The 19,107-nt window shown below is 41.6% G+C and overlaps 1 protein-coding gene across 2 annotated transcripts in view; it reads left to right on the forward strand.

Annotated features, from left to right (window-relative positions):
* The window catches only part of dlgap4a (DLG associated protein 4a), a 76,641-nt gene extending 58,950 nt beyond the window's left edge, over positions 1-17,691 (forward strand). Inside the window, exons 2-12 of one of the 2 annotated variants that reach the window (XM_088995254.1) lie at positions 347-1,578; positions 2,352-2,587; positions 2,885-2,962; positions 3,469-3,616; positions 4,300-4,513; positions 12,661-13,076; positions 13,222-13,319; positions 14,188-14,624; positions 15,110-15,201; positions 15,383-15,529; positions 15,606-17,691. In XM_088995254.1, the coding sequence (XP_088851380.1) occupies positions 409-1,578; positions 2,352-2,587; positions 2,885-2,962; positions 3,469-3,616; positions 4,300-4,513; positions 12,661-13,076; positions 13,222-13,319; positions 14,188-14,624; positions 15,110-15,201; positions 15,383-15,529; positions 15,606-15,830 (3,261 nt within the window). In that variant the 5' untranslated portion in view covers positions 347-408 and the 3' untranslated portion in view covers positions 15,831-17,691. Of the gene's footprint in view, positions 1-346; positions 1,591-2,351; positions 2,588-2,884; positions 2,963-3,468; positions 3,617-4,299; positions 4,514-12,660; positions 13,077-13,221; positions 13,320-14,187; positions 14,625-15,109; positions 15,202-15,382; positions 15,530-15,605 lie in introns of both variants that reach the window. The other variant, XM_088995248.1, reaches the window with a different exon arrangement.
* The last annotated feature ends 1,416 nt before the right edge of the window (positions 17,692-19,107 follow it).

A 19,107-nucleotide genomic window follows, 5' to 3' on the forward strand; every position in this document is an offset into this window, starting at 1 on the left:
CAGACCTCTGGCAATGTTTTTCCCTTCCACGAGCGGGCATAATTTGCATTATGTACAGCTTCCCTTGCAGCAACTTGCACCTCATACAACTCCTGACCCATATAATTTGGGAATTAACTCTTTTTTTCTGATAAAAGAAGCGAGTCTAAGGTTTCTTACGCTGCATTGAATGTTTATGTAGTCCTAAAACTCAATATTCTGTGGGTCCTGGAATTTGAGTGAAAATGACAAAAACCATGGCACTGGAGTGGACACATATTTTGCATGTTTGCCAGTGAATGAGTTAATCTTTGGAAATGTATATTTGATTAAAAATCCAAAATAACAGATCTCCAATTCCTTGCAGAATGAGCACGTCAGGTCCTCCAGTGACTGCCGCCATGCTCTAAAGACAACCCACCGACCACAATGAAAGGGTTAGGAGCCAACCGCAGTCGACATCTCTCTGACTCATGTGAGCCAGCAGGGTGCACGCAGAAAGCTCTCTGCCCTTTGAACTCTGATCCTCACTGCACTTTCATGTTGAGCCCAACCATAAACCACTATGTCACCCTGGATCCTCACCTTCACCAATATCCTCCCACCAGCCCAACCGCCTTAGCTCCAGACTGCCTTCTGCCTTTCAACCAGATGTCCAACAGCAGCACCTTCCCTCGTCTCCACTTCACCGCACAGACAGAGCAGCCCGACTGTCCCCAGGGATGTATGGCAGGCAGTGCAGGAGCAGTACGGGGCAGCAGGGCAGGTACACTTTCCAACGCTTTGACAACGGGCCTGGGCTTGGATCTCACTGGTGCTCCCATGATCACAAGTGGATCAGCGACCATCTCCTCTGCAGCGGCTGCCAAAATGAATCGGTTACCATCCAACATCTTGGATCAACTGGAACGGCATCTGCCCCTGCAACGGGATGGCTTCAGCACTTTGCAATTTCACAGAGGACGTATGTCAAAACAACGAAGTGAAAGTCCGGGACGGATACGCCACTTGATGCATTCTGTGCAGAAACTCTTTGCCAAATCTCAATCCCTGGAAAACGCTTCCGTTAAAGGAAATGCAATCACTGGAGCGAGTGAGGACAGCGGTAGAGCCCCCCACAGGAGCAAGAGTAAAGATCGGGCAAAGACAGAAGGACCAAAGCAGAAATCAAAGGCGCAGGCATTAAGCCTGTGGAGCTCAGACAACGCTCTTGACAGCGATACAACCAAAGCCGGCACCGTTGCTGTTGGTTACCGAAACCCATTATGTATGATGACACTTGGAAGAACGATATCAGACATCCAAGCCCACCCTAGACATATCTCACCAGGATACAACACCATTTCTGCACATTCTCTTAAGTCTTCAAAAAGCAGCGGTGACCTCAAGCTGCTGGGGTTTCCGGTATCAGAGGTTGGATCCAAGAACGGGGAGGGAAGAGCTCGGAGCAAGGATGATACAATGGTGAAGAGGGGATCCTGGTCCAATCTCACATTCAATCAGGCCCGGCAAGTGTTGCAGAAAGGCTCGGCGACAGTCAACAGGACCCTTTTAAAAACAAAGTCATGTCACCAGGATCTGGCAAACCAGTTCCTTCAGGTAGCTGTACTAGTGAGTTTATCTTCATCATCATCCTTCAAATTAAAGTTATTTGTGTTTACCACACTCGTCAATGCTGGTTTTCACCGTCCAACGCGTCCATATTCAATCATTGTAGTTTTCAATCATTTTAGTTACAAATCTTCATTTCATTAGCCTCCACAACTCTATTTCAAGCCCACAGTCAAATTTCACAAAAGGTCTCAACACACCCAAAGTCAGTGGCGGCCCGTAGATTTCACCGCTAGGCCTTCTGTAGTGATACGTCTGAATCAATCCAGACTGCAAAAGGTTGGTGTGATTTACTGCAATAACTGACCAACCTTTCTAAATGATGTTCCTTTTTTCATGAAAAGTCTCTCTTGAAAATGGCTTTAACAGTTAATCTCCAACCAAATCCATTTCTTCTGCTCCTTCAGCCATTGTGGGTTGACAAAACTGCATCAAGGTAGATTTCTGACCCTGGAAACAAATGATGGCTGAAATGGTTAAATAGTTAAATGCTTAAATACAAAAACACACGTCTGGAAGCAGCGCAAATGGGGAAAAGTAATGAAAGGAAGCTGAAAAACAATATGGAATTATTTAATAAGAATTCATGGACAAAATATAATTAACATCAGTCTGTGATTCAGAGGTTATTAGGCCAGCAGAGAAGGCCATGCAGGCCCTGACGCTCCGTCACTGCCCAAAGTGCACGAAGCAACATCTTAAGGAAAGATTTCTGGATTGCATCGACAAGTGCTTACTGAAAATGTGTTTCTACAATTCAGGTTCCACTAGGTGAATGGGCTGCCACATTTGGACCGGGCCAAGCCAAAGGAACAGAAATTCCATGTCGAAGGATGCGCAGTGGCAGCTATGTGAAAGCAATGGGAGATACGGAGGGCAGCGATGACTCGGAGGGTAGCCCCAAACCATCTCCCAAATCTGCAGCCCGTCGCCAGAGCTACCTGAAGGCCACTCAGCAGTCCTTCAGTGAGCAGCAGCCAGCCCCACCCGCATGCAAGTGAGTCTCACAGTACAAGAGGTCAACTTCATAGATATTCAATTCAATTCAATTGCACTCCGCATTCCGGCAGCAATGGACTAAAAGGGGGGAATGGGCCTTCCAAAAATAAACAGCAGGGGGCAATACCTAATAAAAAATGGAAGTTGTTGCTTGTATGGCAACATGCCGCTTCAACTGTTCAGACTGTGCTTTCGCTCAAGGGGAAACATCATGGAAACCCATTTGTATTGTTGGAGTAAAACAAGGTTAGGTAAATTCTTGCCATGTGTTTTACCCCTTCGTCCACACCGACAGGCCTCATTCCTACGCTCTCATGCAGGGGGATTTTCTTTGGTCTCCACTACAGAGTGCATGCTCTATGCAGCATCTGAGGTCAGTGCAATCCACACGCACGTTATATGGCCGATGACCCTAGCCCACATCACTCGCCCTTGTTCCAATATCAAGCCTTGTTTTTGGTCAAACAGCCCCACTCGGCTTTTTGTGTCTGCCTTCTTTTACTTTCAGTCTGCAATGTCACAAGACTTCCCTTGTTCTAACGTCCTTTTGCATAACATGCAAAGTGACCCTTCCAGTCCCCTACTGCACAGAAGTCTCACAAACACGAGGCGCCAATTTTGCAATCAGAACAGAAGAAAGTTGCCAGAAATAGTTACGAGCTATAAAAAGTCAAATAATGACATCATATGAATCTTAAATTCTTATGTTTCCTCTGCTGCTATTTTAACTCACTCCGTCACTCTTCACATATCTCTGTTTTTCATCTAAAAATACTTGGGAGTAGGAATTTGAAGTTTTTCCTGGATAGAAGACGATTATTCTCTGCACTGTTCTCTGTAAGTCCTCTTAAAAGCCGATTATTGCACTCTCTTGCACAGCTCCCTGCCCTCTCTAAAAGAGCTGTCCACAAATCGGAGCCTCGACAACTTAGACTGCCTGGTGAACCCGCTCGAGACATCACCAGGCCACGGACGGAAAGATTTCAGCCATTGCACCGCTACTTTAACCAGAGAGCCCGCCGTTCAGGTGTGTGTGTGTAAGAGAGAGAGAAAGAGGGGGCTGGGGGAGAGAGAGAGAGAGAGAGAGAGAGAGAGAGAGAGAGAGAGAGAGAGAGAGAGAGAGAGAGAGAGAGAGAGAGAGAGAGAGAGAGAGAGAGAGAGAGAGGCTGATGAGACTTTATACAAGTGTTCCCCAATTGTCATTGAGCCAAGGTAGTCATTGTACATGCACTGGCAATATGAGTCCATGTGAAATCTGGCCCTGTTTCAAAAACTGTAAATTGGTGTGAATGTGAGTGTACAGTACATTGATTTATTTTCTGCCTGTAGATGGGTGGCAATTGACTGGTGACTGGTGACCAGTACAAGAATCGAAAGTGAACAAGGATGTTCTTGTTCACGGTTTTTATCATGAATGTGCATGATGTTCCTCGAATCAGAATAATACAGCATCCAATGTCTAAACAACTCTAGTTTGTTCCATCACACTTTTTTAAAGTAACTAAATTAGTGTCTACCCTCCCAGTGACAGAGAGCAGTGTAAGATGGGTACCAGTATTTATGTTAAATGACATCAGTAAGCAAAATGTTCATTTTCATCAACACTTACCTGAAACCCAAGCAAAATGTATATGACGGTGTAGCTAGTTAATGCTTCTTCCTCAGTCCACTTTGTGTCCTTAGTATGTGAGTTTGTACACCGTCTTTCAGGGATGTGGGCGTGGCTTTGGGCACTCTCTTCCGCACTGTGAAAGGGAATCACAGGCGGTGGAGGCTTTGGACCTTCCTGCGCCTACCTGCTTTAGGTCGCGCAGCCATAGCTACCTGAGAGCCATCCAGGCTGGTTGCTCCCAGGATGAAGATACGGCCTCTGCGGACTCCGACACACCACCGCCCACAGCCAAAACCTACAACTCAAACACCAGTGAGTATTGATCAACGCATAATTGTGATACAACAGTGAAAGGGAGGATATCATATTCCATTCAATAACCACGTTAAGAAATGTGCTGTACAGAATGTTGTGCCTTGATTATTTATCGGAAATACACACGCACGCACGCACACACACACACACACACACACACACACACACACACACACACACACACACACACACACACACACACACACACTTTGTAGATGGATGGATAGATAGATCAATTTAATTAATTAATTTAAATAATTAATAAAATTCCAAAAAATGGTAAATCAGTGGGCTTAAATACAACTATTAAATGTGTAAACCTCTAGAATGACTGGTCGATCAGTCTGCAGGGAAATATAATATGCATGTTGTGGTTTTGCTTGTTTTGAAAGTCAAAGGATTTGCCTTTTTTCAACAATGACTTGTTTGATTTCTGGGCTGTCTTCAATTACGTCTTCATAATTATGCGGTAGATTACATCATACCGTTTTGTAAGTACTGGAAAAAATAACTATTACATTCAATATAGTACTGGGTTATGAATGATCATATGAATGATCATATGGTTGTAGCTCTTTGGGCAGTATGAAATGACCTGTTCACTTGTATTGTCATCCATTTATGTGTGACTACCTATCTGTTTTGTGTCAGTATGTATACTTTGAATTTTTCCAAACAAAATGTCATAGTTATGTAGATAATATAAACAAAAACAGACCTATTTCAAATCGTTTGCACAATACCTCATACATTTTAGGTTTCAGAAATCATAAACTCACGACTGTGATGCGTATTAAAATAATGTGATCGTTACAAAGGGTAAATTAGAAGTAAATAAAACACAAAAATGCTTTCGTTGTTTATTTATACAGCCAATTAATATAAAAATGTGTTTTGTTTTTTACATTTTCTTTTGTTTCACCTTACTAATGAACTGTCTGTATTGTGTCAATAGTTGCTTCATAAAGTGAGTAGTGTGTTTCAAAATCGGGAGCCTCCCGACCAAATCGTGAGACTATGCATGATACCTCCAAAATGCCAGAATCGCGAAGAGGCTGTCAACTATTCACGCTTTCCCATGCAAGCATAATAGTGCAGATTTTTTTTCTGAAAAAAAAAAAAAAAAAAAAAAAAAAAAAAAAAAAACAACAGATCAGTATCAACTGCAAATTAAACATTTCGTTCAATTTGTTTCTGTATAGCCTTCTGCCTATTGTTTCTGTATAGCCTTCAGTTTACAGTACACAAACCGGCGGCATGCTCCTGTCAGCTTGTGGTTTGTGTTACTAAGACATTTTTGTTTTGATGAAGGGTGAGATGTTACAGAACCTAATCCACTGCGTGGAATCATGTAGCACATTGTCTTTAGCTAAAAAAAAAAATCTGAATATGCCGATCAATATTGACGGCGCGCATGAAATTCATTGTCAGTGCCCACGTCGTCTCGTTTGGGACAAACCAATGCTCGCTATCGTTGAGGGATTCACCAGAATAAGAATTAACCCAATAGCTGTGTTCATCGGTGACAGTTAAACCAATGGTTCATTTCATCGGCGAAAATAGTGACGACACAGTCCAATCGCTGGTCGGGAAATAATTCCAAGGAAGAAGTGCACGCCAATCCTTGAAGCAGGGCGTGAACTACAAAATCCTCTTTCACAGAGTCGCCGTGTATCTAATGGCAGCGCTCGTTTCCTCTGTCTGTTTCTTCTCGTCTGTTTCAAGAATGGACACAAAGTCACGCTTTTCCACCCGCCGATGACACAGTAGGTTATCGATTTGCTTTCACCTCACCCGACATTTGCATTCGGGAGACTTGATGAAATACCTCGCGTTAGCAGAAGCACGTTAACCGGGGTTAACCTCATGTGTGCACCATAGGTTCGGCGTAGCTAGCTAACGTGGGTGAAGAAAGGAAGGAGATCCTGGCAGTAATGTTGCCGCCCTTGTCAGCGTGGCGTGAATATGGCGCTGCCACTTTTCGTGGGTGTGTTTCATCGCCGATATTATGTGCCTCCGTCTGACGTTGCTCAACATTGAATTGCGTGGCTGCTTGGAAACAGGCGGCACACCGTGACAGGAGCGGGTTAGCGAGCAAGGCACAAAGCTAACGGGATGTCAGGCGTCAACACATGCAACGACCGGTCGCTCATCTCGATCGTAATAATTTGGTCAGTGTTTATTATTTTCCATCCGCCCCATTCACCATGACTCGCATAGATGTGCTAATGTGTTAACCATTTGAGCTCGGTCGCCAAATGCCATTAAACTCGAACGTTCAGATATGTCAATGTTATCATTCTTTCATTTGGCGAGTACAGTAGTTAATTTTGGCTTTGTGTGTGGAAAAAATAAAAATGTATTCCAGAACGGCAGAAAGAATAAAAAGTACCCTTTCACTCCTCGCCTTTCATGGAGAACCATCAGACGCACCTTGCTTGTTATTGTTACTGTTACATAATGAATTAATAATGTTCTGCTTCCTGCTTTGTATAGACTAAAAGTTTATGCTTTGCATTTGAGCAATTTGAAGTACTAAGTGCCCTTTAAAAAACTGGCCTGACCACTAGAAAGGCATATGCACTCAACACGTAGTAATAGATACTTGCTTGATGGAGATTGTTTATCTTGTTTTGGGAATGCAGCTTTTGTTATTATCCACTATAAACTGAAACGCTTACCCTCAGGAGGGTCGAGTGTATGCCAGAGCCGAACCCATTCGTCTTTGTGGCAGGCGAGGTACGTCCTGAACTAGTTGCCAGGCAATCTCAGGGCACATCTTAAACTCACACACAATTACAATTACCATTTGGACAATTTATTAAATATTCTAATTAATTTATGGTGCAGTTTTTTTTTGGAATTTGGGAAGAAACCGCAGTGACCGAGAAACCCCACACAGGCGCAAGGAAAATTTTGGGATTGAATCAATTCAGAATCAGAAAACCTTTAATTGTCCCACAATGGGGAAATTTGCAATTGTTTTAAACTATACCATCAATGTGTTGATTGAATTGGCTGGCCTTATCTCAGAGTGTGGTGTTCTGAGTATCACCATGGAGAGACACAATGAGTCATCCTGAACTATTACACATGCTTTGCTCACGCTTTGATGAGGTCACCTTTCGACTGAATGGGAGGTGCATCACTTGTTTCACATTACGGGTTTTGTGGCCAGAAACCGGATGGTGCAGTTTATCTTCACACATATAAATGAAGAGACCAGTCAACCCTTAGCAGTATGTTAACCTGTCTAAAAGGAAAAAAAGCACAACACCATACTGTATTACATATTGTAATCAAAATGATAATAAATTAGCCATTATGGAGGAGGTGTTGGTGAATTTCAACAAATATTCTGTTGACAGAATTCATGGAGGAATAAGTCACACTCATTTGGAAAAATTCCATACATGGAGTGATCCATTGGCCATCATTGGTGCCACCGATCATTGGGGCCCTCCCTTGACCTAAAATTTTAAAAAGCTACAATTATGGGGTAAAATATGTTGAAAATTAAAGACTTACTGGACTGCAAATCATTTTTTTATATTACCACACTATGCGCCAAGTAAGAGGTGATAGTTACTAAAATAAATTTGAATTTGTCTGTGGAACAGGGTATGGGTATTGCCACTGCACCAATTACTTTATGTACAATTTTCGGTTTGAAATAATAAAAGGCCATGCACCTGTTAATAACAATATGCAAATAATGGCATGTCAGCCAGGTGCACTCCTGCGTCTCGGTTTCACACCCTGACATAGATATATTTGCTCGATAGGGTTATTCAGTTACTTTTAGTCTAACAATGCCACAAAATATCACTGGGGTGAAAAGAAAACTTTCAAGCCGTAGCAAGTTAAATATTTTAGTAGAATTTTGTCTTGTTGATAAATATAATGTAATCTCTTTTCACAGTTTATGCTGCTGTTGTTTCAAAGGAATGGTTGGTTTCCCCATGTCTATTTGTCAGATATAGCAGTCTCCTCTGCAATGTTTTGGCCTTTCAGTTCACAGTTGGAAGCAAGCCATCTTATTTTAGCAAAAGACTGCTGACCTTCAATTTTTTATGACTTGGCTCCTATGCTCCTTTCAGAAAGGTTCTACCACAATGGGATTGTGAGCTGGCTCTTTATGTACTTTGAGTGCACGTGAAAATGTCGAACCAACCATGCACCTGCAAAGACATTCATTTAACATTCATTCCATTCTTCTGACGGTGGATGAAAATTACAGTGGTGGCTAGAACTGGCAAATCCCTAACTAGAGCACTCGCTTTTGAAAAGAAAATGGTTGTGGAAAGGCACTGGAAATTTTAGCCTCCTTGATTTGTTAGCGGTTTCCATTGACACCAGATTGAATGAACGTGGCCAACCATCTTTTGAGTACTACTTGGAGCTAAATCCATTCGAAGTATAGTTTTGTTAGTTTTTTTTTAACACAAGCCACCCAGATTCATAGTTAGACTCACAGCAATGCGCATCACAACGAAAAATGTTTTTTTCTGCAATCTCAAGAGAATAACGGCAATTACAGAATGATGATTGACAGTCAACCAATGTTACTGTGCAAAATGCCTGCAGACTTTCCATACTGAGCTGCGCCTTTGTTGTTCTTTAATTGACATCACATTTATGGGTTTGTCACGTGCCAGGATTTCACTTTGGGAAAACGATAACTTTAATAAATATACAAAGGAGATATTCATTCTTTATTTAATGTTTTTGTCTAATTCTTTGACCTGTGACATAAACTTATTTCATTTGGATTTTCTGAAATTACTTCACAATTTAAAGTGTTTCTTGAACATATTCCAAAAATTCAAAGCTATGTGGCCCACTACTGTTCGGATTAAAACATTTGACGCCATCAAATAATTACACGGCACGGCCATTCTCTCATTTTAGATACTGCAACAAAGACCAACTCTTAAATAGTGGCTATAGCTTGGTGATATTATGTATTGCACAGTTTTTATCATGCCACTTTCCTCCTATCATTCATATCATTTATCCTCTTTCAATGTTCATGTTGGCCCAATAGCTGCATTAAAAGCGACAGATATCACAAATATAAAACTGCACTCTGAAAAATATTGAATAATAATAAAATATTGAAAAATGTCTAACTTTTTTATGCCTGAGATTGACATTTTGTGCATAATGTAGGCAAGTATGCCTCTTGTTCACACTTAATTATCAGATTTTGCAGGCAACAATACTGCAGGCATTTTTCATTTGATACAAGTCTGCTGCGATTTAGTGATGACTTTGCTACTACTCCCTGTTATTAGCTGATGAGCAGTGACCTCCCAATTACAGTGTTGAGTTGCCATTTTATTTTAAAACGACAAATGCCTGAGTGCCCTTTTGAATCTTTTTATGGATTGGCTTGAATACGTGTACAGCTTTTGCAATGTCGAGATTGCCTCATTTTGTCAAAGCAACTCAGCTTCCTCCCATGTTCCAAACATGTTCTTGTCAGGTGAAGATACAATTTCCTTGAGGTTCTGGAACTTGAGTGACATTTTAATCAATGTGCTGTGTGTTGCTATTAGTTACGCACTTTGTACTTAGGAAATTAAATCAGAGGGACAATACATAAGTGACTGGTGTTTTGAATTACCGTATTTATTCGAGTATAACGCACAATATTTTCTACCTAAAAAAGAACTTAAAGATTGGGTGCGTGTTATATACGAGGCCTGAGCAAAAAAGCTCATATACCGGTATATTTAATGCTTTATCCCTTCCAGGAGGGGACAGCATTTCCATGGCTATTCTGTTGTTAAGGTGCCCTTCAGTTTTGATTCTTGGAAAGACCCGGACCACGCACATTCTTTTTTTAATTTTGTATTGTTGATTAGCATTTCTTTAGCCACGCTTCATTTCCTTTCCTCGCCTCGCCCACACTGAAACGCGAGTTAAGCATTGCTGTTTTGCACAATTACCAGTATCGAGAGTTTAGATTTAATGTTCTTCATATTTTAATATACAGTAAAGTCTCGTTATATCGATATTCAAGGGAGTCCGAAAAAATATCGATATAACCGGGACTATCGATATATCCGATCCTGCGCCGAACTGCATTAAACAAAAGCCGCCAAAAGAGGGCAGCCAAGCGCCATATAAGAAACGGAGCTGGCCATTAGCTCCCTTTTTTTTTTGGGGTGAGAGATGTTCCCCCAATGTTGCCTCAAAATGGCACATATAATTCTTTAATGATTGTAAACATGCTTTAATCTTCAGAACTACAGTGTATTTGAAACATATTCATAACTGGATGTGTAACAAGAAAGCATATTATCCAAATCTGAAGCCATTGTTTGGATTCACAAGCAATGCAAGACGTCTTGGCGTGAAGTCATTTTTATTTGCATTTGAATAAAAAGTGACATCGACTGTCCTTTAATACACAGTATGGAATGTTAATAATTTTCAAAATCATCGCGCTTCAGCAGACAAAACATTGTTGCAAAAAACGATTGCATTCATATACAGTGGGCATGTACATAACACAACAGGGAAACTGCAACGCTTACATCTTACTGTATTATGTATACAATTTAAAAAAGTCATCAATCTTCTTCTGCTTCCCATTTTTACCTTTTAACACAAACACTTCAATCTCGTCTGCTACACACGAGCTAGCGTCTGAAAATGAAAATGGCTCTGCTACACGGGTGCTGGGCACGTAACCAAGTCACCTGACCAAGTCGACCAATGGCGCGACTGATGGCGTGACACGTAACCAAGACACGTGACCAAGTTGACCAATGGCGCGACCGATGGCCTGTCACGTGACAAAGTCACACGGCCAAGTCGACCAATAGCGCGACCGATGGCGGCTCATGTGACCAAGTCGACCAATGGCGCGACCGATGGCGGCTCACGTAACAAGACACGTGACCAAGTTGACCAATGGCGCGACGGATATATCGATATAAACAACAAAAATGGCCGGCGGGGGATGAAAAGGAGCACCGTAATAACCGGATTATCGTAATAACCGGGTATCGTAATAAACGGTACTAATCATACATAAATAGACTAGAAATGTGCAAGGGAAATGAAAATAGTATCGTAATAAGCGGTACTATCGATATAACCGATATCGATATAACGAGACTTTACTGTATATACTGTTACCCAAAGAAAGTGAAGAAGTTTACATTGTCAGTAAATTGTTTTTATCATGGACGCATGTGTTGTCACTTAGAATGCTTGGTCTGAGCCGAGAAAAAGTGAAACAAAATGTTATCTTCTTTTCCTTTCGGCTTTTCCCTACAAGGGGTCGCCACAGCAAATCAGTGCCCTCCATCTTTAAAGGTTTGAGCCGCATGTTTGTTTTGGCCAAGCTTTTACATCGGATACCCTTCCTGACACAACCCTCTGTATTTATCTGGGCCTGGGACCGGCACAAGAAGACTTATGTCCCTTTGTAGCTACAGAACAAGCAACTCGCTCAGTAAAATGCTCCCAAACACAAAATGGTCATTGGCGCAGCAACATTCAAAAAAGCAAAAACTATACTCACCATTTGATGACAATGCTCTGATCATAATAATAATAATAATAATAATAATACATTTTATACCGATTTTTAATTGCGCGTTTGTCACGTGCGCGCGTTATACTCTAATAAATACGGTAAGTAACAGTGATTTCAACAGGCGTCATTCTTGACTTTTAAGGGGGCCGAAACGTCTCTTAGCTATCGACATGCTGAAAATCCAATGTCAAATTCACTATTTATGGGGAAAACTGTTAAAAACAATGCATTCATCCTGGGTTTGAAAACAACTTTGAGCATAGATGGTAATTAAGTGTGCAGGAGTGGCATGCAAAGGACAATCCCCGGAGTCGGACTGACGTAAGTGGAGCGTAACCTGCAGCAGCAGGTTGAGAAGCAAATGGGGGAAGCTTTTTGCTGCACTTGATAGGCAGCCAGCAATGGAGACAAAGTGAAGGTTTTTGTCATAATGGTGGAATATCCCTTTTTTTCTTGTTCTGCACCAAGTGTTTTATTGCATTGATTACATTTTAAACTAATTTGTTTCAGCATCAAGCAGTTAAAACTGACTCCAATAAACAGGACAAAGCAATTCCGAGCAAATGTTCCTTTCTTTTTCTGTTTGCAGTCAGCAGTAGGAAGGCTCCACCTCCAGTCCCACCCCGCACCACTCCCAAACCTCTCATCTCTGTGACACTTCAGAGCAGCACAGAATCGGCCCAAGACACATACCTTGACCAACAAGACCACGGGAGTGAAGTCAACAGCCAATCAGGGCGTAGCACTTCGTCTGAGAGTCTCTGTAGCATCCGCACCAGCGATCTGACGAAGAAGAAGCAGGCTCATACGACTGAGCCAGCCGCTACACCTGCACCTGCTGTAGCCTCTGTGCCCCCTGTTCCAGCTCCTCGTGACCTTCCACCCACAATCTCGTCGACCATTTCTACATTGGCTCAGCCCCAAAATGTCTCCCTGAATACTGGCCTCACTTTGGAGAAGGCTCCCACTGCACCCAAACGAAAGCTATCCTCCATTGGAATTCAGGTTAGATTTGGTTGGCCTTTCAATTCTGACAATTGTCCATGTCCATCTTCAACACATCAGTTAAATATTGCATAGCGGAATTCAAATATGAGTTGTAGCTACATATGCGTCGAACAAAAAGTATGTTGTTGTATGAAATGTTTAGGTGGATTGCCTTCAGCCTGAACCAAGAGAAGAAGTTTTACCCTTGACTGCCCCCCTTAAATTCCAGTCAATTGGAGTTCAAGTGGAGAACGGCAGACCGTAAGTGTACACTCAATGTGATCAAATCACAAGACACAAAAGAGTCTGATATGATATTGTTGAAGAATTGACTTTTGAAAGTAAAAATATTTTCACATTACTTGGAACGGTTTAATTAAGCATTGTCAAACTACCTTAAGAAATGTAGTTTCCTCAAAAGTTATATCGGATTGTCTTAAACACTCAAGTCCTAACCCTTTTTCCGAAAGTAGACTGACAATAGTTGATCAGAATTCCTTGACTATTTTTTAAACTTACACACAGCAATTTAAATTCAAAATAACTATTATGCCTTTGTCTTTTTTTAAAGATTAAAAAAACCATTGAAACATGCGTTTTTGTGGTCGACAAAACCGAGTTGTTTCCCAGCCCTAGCGAGAATGTGATTCTTTATAGAAAAAAAACAAGGACAGAATCACAATTAATGTAAAAATACTTAAATTGCTGGTTAAACTTTTTTTTAAATTTGACCCATGTTCTGTATTTCAATAGGATGCAGATGGCTTTAATGTTCATCTGATATCATTCCATCGGCGATATTACCCCCCCCCCCCCACAGTATGATAAATCATTTATCTCGATGGATGGAAATAGCATTGTAAAAATGTGTTACTGTGTCAAACTATTTGTATTAGTATGTTCTAATATATGAAATGTAGCAAATTCGAACATGGGAATTTTCCGCCTGTCTCTTCCGTTATGATTTTGGTGCCAATTGATGACTCTGTGTTCCTTTGTAGTAGAGGACACTGCACATCACCTCAGTGGTCATGAAGTTTCCATTTTAGAGGCATAATGTTGTCTTTTTTTTTCTTACCCACCCAGGTTACTGTAAGGGACTGATTGATATTTGTGCATGTCTGTGCAGTCTTAGCCGGGACAACAGCATGGCCTCCAGACAAAATACAGTGACCGACCCTCAGGAGTCCCATGGAGACACACCCTTGGAACGCAACAAAGCCAACGGAACCATCCCCCAAACCACAACTTTTAACGAACCCAAGGCGCAGGACAAAGCCATGGAACCACGGTCTCTGAAACAAACCTCACCTCTACTGGGAATGTCCACCTCGCCACCACAGACGCTGGACCCGGCTTTGGATCCTTCGTCACTGCCCCCACCGGATCCCAGTCTGGCGCGTGGAAACTGCAACGCCCAAGAAGACTCGTCACAAACAGGCACGCCGGCTTGTCTCCGCGATGGGAACTGGTTCCTGAAGCTGTTGCAGGCTGAAACGGGCCGCATGGAGGGCTGGTGTCAACAGATGGAGCAGGAGACCAAAGACAACAAGTTATCAGAGGAAGGTCAGTGATAGGATGAGGTTGTTCTTCTGCAGTTAATTGTACACGTTGAGAAAAGAACTCAAGTCGCCACTGTTTGCTCAGTTTCATCACCCCCAAAAAGGCGCGAGAAAAACTCCCAGAATAGCACTCGGGCCATTAGGCAGATCTTTTATTGCAGTTGGTGAAATATGAATGAGTGGAGGGCTGACTCATTTGAGACCCGCCATCAGATTAGCAGGCTTACCAGCTCTCCGCAGACCTGACTGATAAATTTCCATGCCATACAAATATTTGGTGGAAATCAGTTAATAAATGTGATCTAACTGATCCCTTTGCCGTCACAAAATATTAAGTGCTGAAATGAATATTTCATGACTACATACAGTAAGAATAATATTTGACGTACAGCCACTTCCTCCCTGCTCTTAATGCATCACTCACTCATTTGATGCCCGTAGGCATTTTACGTGCTGTGTGTAGTAATGAATTCTTTGTCTTGTTTGTAGTATTGGGGACCATCCGCAGTGCCGTAGGCAGCGCCCAACTCCTCATTTCACAGAAGTTTGAACAGTTCAAGGGACTCTGTAATGAAAACCTGGTGAGAGACTCTGCCGGAAGCATAAAATCCATCATGATTGATTTACTGGTTGCTGTTTTCTGCGCTAATATTGGCTTGCATGTTGAGTTGTAGTTTTTCTTCTGCTGCCTTAAAATGGGACACGACACTGAGCGTCTCAAAGCTGCATCTTCGTTGACTCTGTTCTTCTATCACCTATCAGAACGTCAATGCTGACCCACGCCCAACAGCACAGGACCTTGCGGGGTTCTGGGATCTGCTACAGCTCTCAATAGAAGACATCAGCATGAAATTCGATGAGCTCCACCAATTGAGAACTAACAACTGGCAACTTCCGGAGAAATCAGAGGTGAATTTTGTTGACAAATTGCTGTGTGCATCCCGCTTCCCAAAACGCAGGTGACCTTGGTCTTTGCTCTCCTCAGGTTGAAAACAAGCAGCTCCCATTGCCCGTGCCAAAGAAGCAATCTAAACCCAAGCTATCGGCTGGGAAGGACAGAAGCGTGGACTCGGCTGTGGATAAGCAGCGACAGGAAGCCAGAAAACGCTTGATGGCAGCAAAACGTGCAGCTTCTGTGCGACAGAACTCCGCAACAGAGAGCGCAGAAAGCATTGAAATCTATGTCCCCGAGGCACAGACTCGCCTCTGAGTAGGCCATCACTCATCATCGGCGTCTTCGTTCACTCAATGACTCAAAATCAGAGCGAACAGAGTCATCCACAAACGTACAACGGATGCATCGTTCCAAGGTTTGGATGTTCCAAACATTGCGGTCAGCCGAACACAAAACAAACAAGCAGGATACACGATTGATATTATTGATTTTATGCTAATTATATTATCCCCAAGTATATCAAGACTGAGATGTACAAATACCTTTAGAAGAGGACACAGCGACCAATCTCGGTATCGCCCAAGTTTACCGTCTTTCAGCTCGTGGGAGTGGACTGACACAATGGGGTTGCCTGTTTTACGACGTGAGTGACCATTCACACACACTCAGGATACACATGCAGGTGTACTCGCTGACCACAGAGTCTTCCTGTTCTCTCTTTGTGTATGGCTGCCGTGCTTTGGCTGTACACTTTACCATGTAAATGTTATGGGACAAGGGTGGGAATGCAGAGAACTAGAGGAAGGCAGTAGCATATATATAAATATAAATAAATATATAGTATAAATAACACACTATTATGATGTTCATTTTGTAAATGTTGTATACCAGAATATTTGTTAGAAAGAGCTGTGTGGTCAGTCCTCTTATCTATTTTTTTTTAATGACTAGATCAAGTACACGTCCCGTCAGGTTCTATTAGCACTTGATGCAATCATTTTTTATTTCATCCCCCTTAGCTTGTCCCACAAATGCACACTACATGGTCTGTGTCTTTAAATGTCATCAATTTTAAGTCTTACATCTGCTGGGTTTGTTTTGAGGTGGTATTTTGGGAAACACCGCTCAATCAATGAGCTTTGGAGGAATGTTTTGCACATATGCATTTTGCAGCACATTCCAGCTTGATCACTGCACTTTCACCTCTGATCAAGTTTCCTTGTCTTTTATTTTTCTTTGGTTCACCGAATCATGATGACTTCAGCTGCAACATGTGACGCAGGGGACCAAGACACCCACCCACTTGATATGTCATTCCCATTTACCCAGACAACGTGGGTGTGTGGGAGTTTTCGTACCACTAGAAGGGCAATGGAAAAGCAATAATGAAAAATAATTTTATCAGTGCTAGCAGTGCAGGACACACCCAATGTTAAGTCATTTTACTATTTGCCCACTAAGGCCTTCTTGACATGAAGGATGAATGTTTCTTTCACTTATGAACTGTCTTTATCCACTTAAATCTCAGGTTGAAAGCTTAAAGTCAGAAGAACCAAATGGAAATTTACACCAATCGCTAATGTGAACCAATTATGAAATTGTTCTAATCCACCAACTGGTTCATGCATAGGTTTTGATGCAAACCAGACATCCGTTTTTGATTCCACTTTTCATGTGCAGCTGTGTTATAATATGACTAACTTTGGTATTCCCCATCTGTAGAACACATTCTCTGACTTCAAGTTAAAAGGCCTGTAATTTTGATCACATACGGTATTGCAAGGCAATTTCCTTTTGTGCCAAGACAACAGCGGTCATCAACATCTGTGTCACTTGAGATTTGTTTATTTTTTTAGGTGGTGTTCTTATTAACAGTACTGTGCTTAAAAGTCTTAGCAAAAGTTTTTTTTGCAGCACCACCAAAGGTACATACGTGGAGCCTAAAAGAAAGGGTCGAGCCACTTATCCGACTTCACTGCGCCCTATTGGTTAGTCCATGCGTTACACTCCAATTATCATGTCCTGCCCAGTTTTAATCAAAGCAAAAATAACATTGAATTGTCAATGTTGACAGTTCATCCCATTGTTGTTGATTTTTTTTTTTTAATTTGTATGACACCCACCGTAGACGTGCATTTCATTCTCCAAAGAAATAATTAAAAATCCCTTTGCTACATGTCCTGGTCATCATTCTGCGTCTTTTATTTTTCAATTACACTAGTAGCTGATCACATTGTGATATGTTATCCTGACTAATGTTAACGCATGACTTTCATACATATAAAAATATTTTATATCTCGAATGAGTACTCCTTAAACGGGTTTTGCAAATGTGAAACGTCTAGTTCCAGTCTGAGGTGTTTTCTAAACGTACATTCATGACTAACCCTTTATTCCTTTTCATGGTTGAGAGTCTATGAGCAATTTGCTAATCTGTCCTTTCAGAGTCTCCAAGGGCTAAAAAATGGGCACACGTTGTGAAGGCACAACTTTGAAGACACATTTTTCCATGTGCCGTTTCTCTAAGAGTGAACGACAAAGATACGGGCGCTAAATCTGACGACCTGGCTGTGATTCACCCCTGGTGGTGGCGCAAAACAAGAGGAAACGTTGAATAAGATATGTATACAAAATATCTTAAGCGCGTATATTACAGCTGACGGTTTGATATAGTGATGTATTACTTTGACACAACGAGGCTGGTTTCTTCTGAGCGCAGATCTGACATTTTTTAATAGACTGGACCTGTTAAATTAAAGTGGAATGCCACTAAATGTTTGAAGTGTCCTTTTTTCCTTTGGTGTACTGTACGTTGAATCAAAATTTCTAATTTCTTCTAATAGTGATTCTTTTTAATAAAAAATAAATCAACTCGGTATTTTCTGCTAAAGATATGACTTTTATACGATAGGTCAGATGGCGAGGTTAAAAAGAAAAAAAGGGTAATTGTGTTGCACAACAATCTCTCATTAACAGAAAATAATGACTTCTCAATATGATGTATGTTTTGTAATGTTTCAATCCAAAGCCCATACCTGAAGCAAGTTGCCAAATCCAAGTTGCGCACACTTCATTCTGATACACTGCGAGCAAGAGAGACGATTTCAGATATGTCAAAAACATGTTATTCATCTACGAAATCGAGTCTTCTTCTTTTCCCTTTGGCTTTTCCCTCCAAGGGGTTGCAACAGCAAATCAGTGCCCTCCATCTTTAAAGGTTTGATCCGCATGTTTGTTTTGGCCAAGTTTTTACGTCGGATGCCCTTCGAGTGCTACTGAAAAAAAGGTTAGTACGGATATGAAGTCCTCTGACTTTGAAGTTGCCAAAATGCTTCAGTTCATTCAGAAATACACTCGTTTCTCACAAAAGCGCCCCCTCGCGTCATAACTATGTACCGAGCGCCCCCCATCGTTTACCTTCTGAATCTTTCGTCAAATTAATCAAAGAACTACGTACATCGCAGGGATAATATTAGTGGGCCTCAATCGGCAGTACATATGCACCTAAAAGCTAGCAACCACTCATTTGACGACCATGAGGTTAAAATCTTAACAAAATAAAATAGATGGTTTGAACGTAAGTAAAAGTAAA

This window comes from Hippocampus bargibanti, linkage group LG01 (genome assembly GCF_051943395.1).
Source record: "Hippocampus bargibanti isolate YZ-2025 linkage group LG01, ASM5194339v1, whole genome shotgun sequence".
NCBI classification, from domain to species: Eukaryota; Metazoa; Chordata; class Actinopteri; order Syngnathiformes; family Syngnathidae; genus Hippocampus; species Hippocampus bargibanti.